We start from the raw sequence: 2,700 nt of genomic DNA, 5'->3' as shown, positions 1-2,700 counted from the left end.
ACAAGGCAGCGAAGGGGGAACAAGGCAGAGAAGGGGGAACAAGGCAGAGAAGGGGGCACAGGGCAGCGAAGGGGGAACAAGGCAGGGAGGGGGGAACAAGTGCGTTGTGATACGGTGCGCTGTGATACGGTGCGCTGTGATACTGTGCGTTGTGGTGCGTTGTGATACTGTGCGTTGTGATACGGTGCGTTGTGCGTTACTGCCTGTGAAATAGTTTGATGCATGGTACATTGTGACCGCTTGTCATTTGGCACCTGGATATTGATAAGAGAGGTGAAGTGCAGCTCCGTTCCAGACCATTGACCCACAAAGAATTCGTAGCCCTCCGCCCTCGGCAACGCATACAGGAACTACAACAGAGAAGACAGAAGGTCAGCCAATCACATCAATCTACAAGAGTCACATGACTGGGGGTGTCGCTGATGTGGGGAACAGAGATGAGAGAGACTCACCGCAGGGCAGCTCTGGGCCCTCGTCCACAACAGATCAAACGTTTCTCCCTGCAGAACAAAGCAAGAACAAGGTGAACGAGCAGTGCAACGGCAGGAAGGAGACCTACAGAGAAGATCATGCTAGCTCTACGCTTACTGCAGTACTTTTATATTGCCTGGAGCCGTGTTATCGAAGAGTGACTCCGGCATCTGTAAAGTGAAAGAAGATCCAATTCACAGGCGCTGGATGAATGTGCATATACCCGGTACTGCCTGTAGGGGGCGCTGGATGAATGTGTATATACCCGGTACTGCCTGTAGGGGGCGCTGGATGAATGTGTATATACCCGGTACTGCCTGTAGGGGGCGCTGGATGTAGAATTGGATTTCTCTTGCTCAGCCTGCATCCCGCCCCTTTTAGATAGTAAGCCCTCAGGGGCGGAGCCTCCTTACCATTACCCGGTACTGCCTGTAGGGGGCGCTGGATGAATGTGTATATACCCGGTACTGCCTGTAGGGGGCGCTGGATGAATGTGTATATACCCGGTACTGCCTGTAGGGGGCGCTGGATGAATGTGTATATACCCGGTACTGCCTGTAGGGGGCGCTGGATGAATGTGTATATACCCGGTACTGCCTGTAGGGGGCGCTGGATCAATGTGTATATACCCGGTACTGCCTGTAGGGGGCGCTGGATGAATGTGTATATACCCGGTACTGCCTGTAGGGGGCGCTGGATGAATGTGTATATACCCGGTACTGCCTGTAGGGGGCGCTGGATGAATGTGTATATACCCGGTACTGCCTGTAGGGGGCGCTGGATGTGGAATTGGATTTCTCTTGCTCAGCCTGCATCCCGCCCCTTTTAGATAGTAAGCCCTCAGGGGCGGAGCCTCCTTACCATCTTGTCAATGTAATGTCTTCCCTATATTGTACAGCGCTGCGCACACTGTTGGCGCCATATAAATCCTGTATACTAATAACCTTTAATGGGCCCCTATGCTATACACAAGGGCCCCTCGGGGTAATGAACGAGGGGAAGAACGCCGCCATGACCCAGCGTAGCTATGTACTAAGACGGCGGAGAACTCACCGGAATGACGGCGTACACCGAATCCTTCATAGAGAAGAACTCCTTCCAAATCTGAGGAGAGAGACACAGGTCATTACATCAAGACTCCGCCCCCACCCACATGACTGCAGACTCCTCCCACATGTATCCCCTCCTTACCCACATGACTGCAGACTCCTCCCACATGTGTTCCCTCCTTACCCACATGACCGCTGACTCCTCCCACATGTGTTCCCTCCTTACCCACATGACTGCAGACTCCTCCCACATCTGTCCCCTCCTTACCCACATGACCGCAGACTCCTCCCCATGTGTTCCCTCCTTACCCACATGACTGCTGACCCCTCCCACATGTATCCCCTCCTTACCCACATGACCACAGACTCCTCCCCATATGTCCACTCCTTACCCACATGACTGCAAACTTCTCCCACATGTATCTCCTCTTAACTACCTCCGGGCCGGCCGTAGTAAAAAAACGGCCGGCCAGGCGCTCTCTCGGAGTTCAATGTTAAAAATGCATTGATGTTTTTTAACTACCTCCGGGCCGGCCGTAGTAAAAAAACGGCCGGCCAGGAGCTCTCTCGATCTGAGCGGGCGTCTCTAGACGTCCGCTCAGACACGCCCCCTTGCGGGAAATGGCCGGAATTTAAAAACGGGCAGCGATGCCCGTTAATATACATGCGATCCGCCGGCTGTAGAGCCGGCCAATCGCATGTATGGGGTGCCGATCGGGTGTGTCCCCCCTCCGCGGTCCCCCTCCGCTGTTGTCCCGCTGATCCCGGGCTCCGCTGTGCCCGGTGCGAGCCCGGGATCAGCATGTCGCCTGTGACACGGGGGATCAGAGAGAGCTCGGTACACGAGCTCCCTCCGGTCCCCTCTCCTCTGAAAGAATGCGGAAGTGTTGTATAATACATCACTTCCGCGTTCTTGTGTCACTCTCCAGCTTCAGAAGCTGCAAAGAAGCTGATGGAGCAGATCTCTGCTTCATCAGCTTCTTTTGGGGGGTCCTAGGTGACATTAGGGGTCTTGGAGACCCCTGATGTCTCCATAAAGAGGACCTGTCACATATTTTGCTATCACATAGGGGGGTTTTATTAGCCCCTGTATGTGATAGCGATAAAGTTTAGTGAAAAGAAAAAAAAAAATTAAAGTCCCCCCCAAAAATTTTTAATTACCACTAAAAAAAAAATAAAG

At 53.2% G+C, this 2,700-nt stretch overlaps 1 protein-coding gene across 1 annotated transcript in view; it reads right to left on the bottom strand.

The window, feature by feature from the left end:
- The window catches only part of ATPAF1 (ATP synthase mitochondrial F1 complex assembly factor 1), a gene marked incomplete at its 3' end in the record, with an annotated part of 7,682 nt that overhangs the window by 378 nt on the left and 4,604 nt on the right, over nucleotides 1-2,700 (bottom strand). The window contains exons 3-5 of the mRNA XM_018574481.1: nucleotides 1,525-1,575; nucleotides 453-500; nucleotides 255-350 (exon numbers count right to left, since the gene is read on the bottom strand). Coding sequence (XP_018429983.1) covers nucleotides 255-350; nucleotides 453-500; nucleotides 1,525-1,575 — 195 coding nt within the window. The remainder of the gene's footprint in view (nucleotides 1-254; nucleotides 351-452; nucleotides 501-1,524; nucleotides 1,576-2,700) is intronic.

This window comes from Nanorana parkeri, unplaced genomic scaffold (assembly GCF_000935625.1).
Source record: "Nanorana parkeri isolate BGI_ZX_2015 unplaced genomic scaffold, ASM93562v1 scaffold2987, whole genome shotgun sequence".
Classification (NCBI taxonomy): Eukaryota; Metazoa; Chordata; class Amphibia; order Anura; family Dicroglossidae; genus Nanorana; species Nanorana parkeri.
This window is presented reverse-complemented; position numbering and strand designations above follow the sequence as displayed.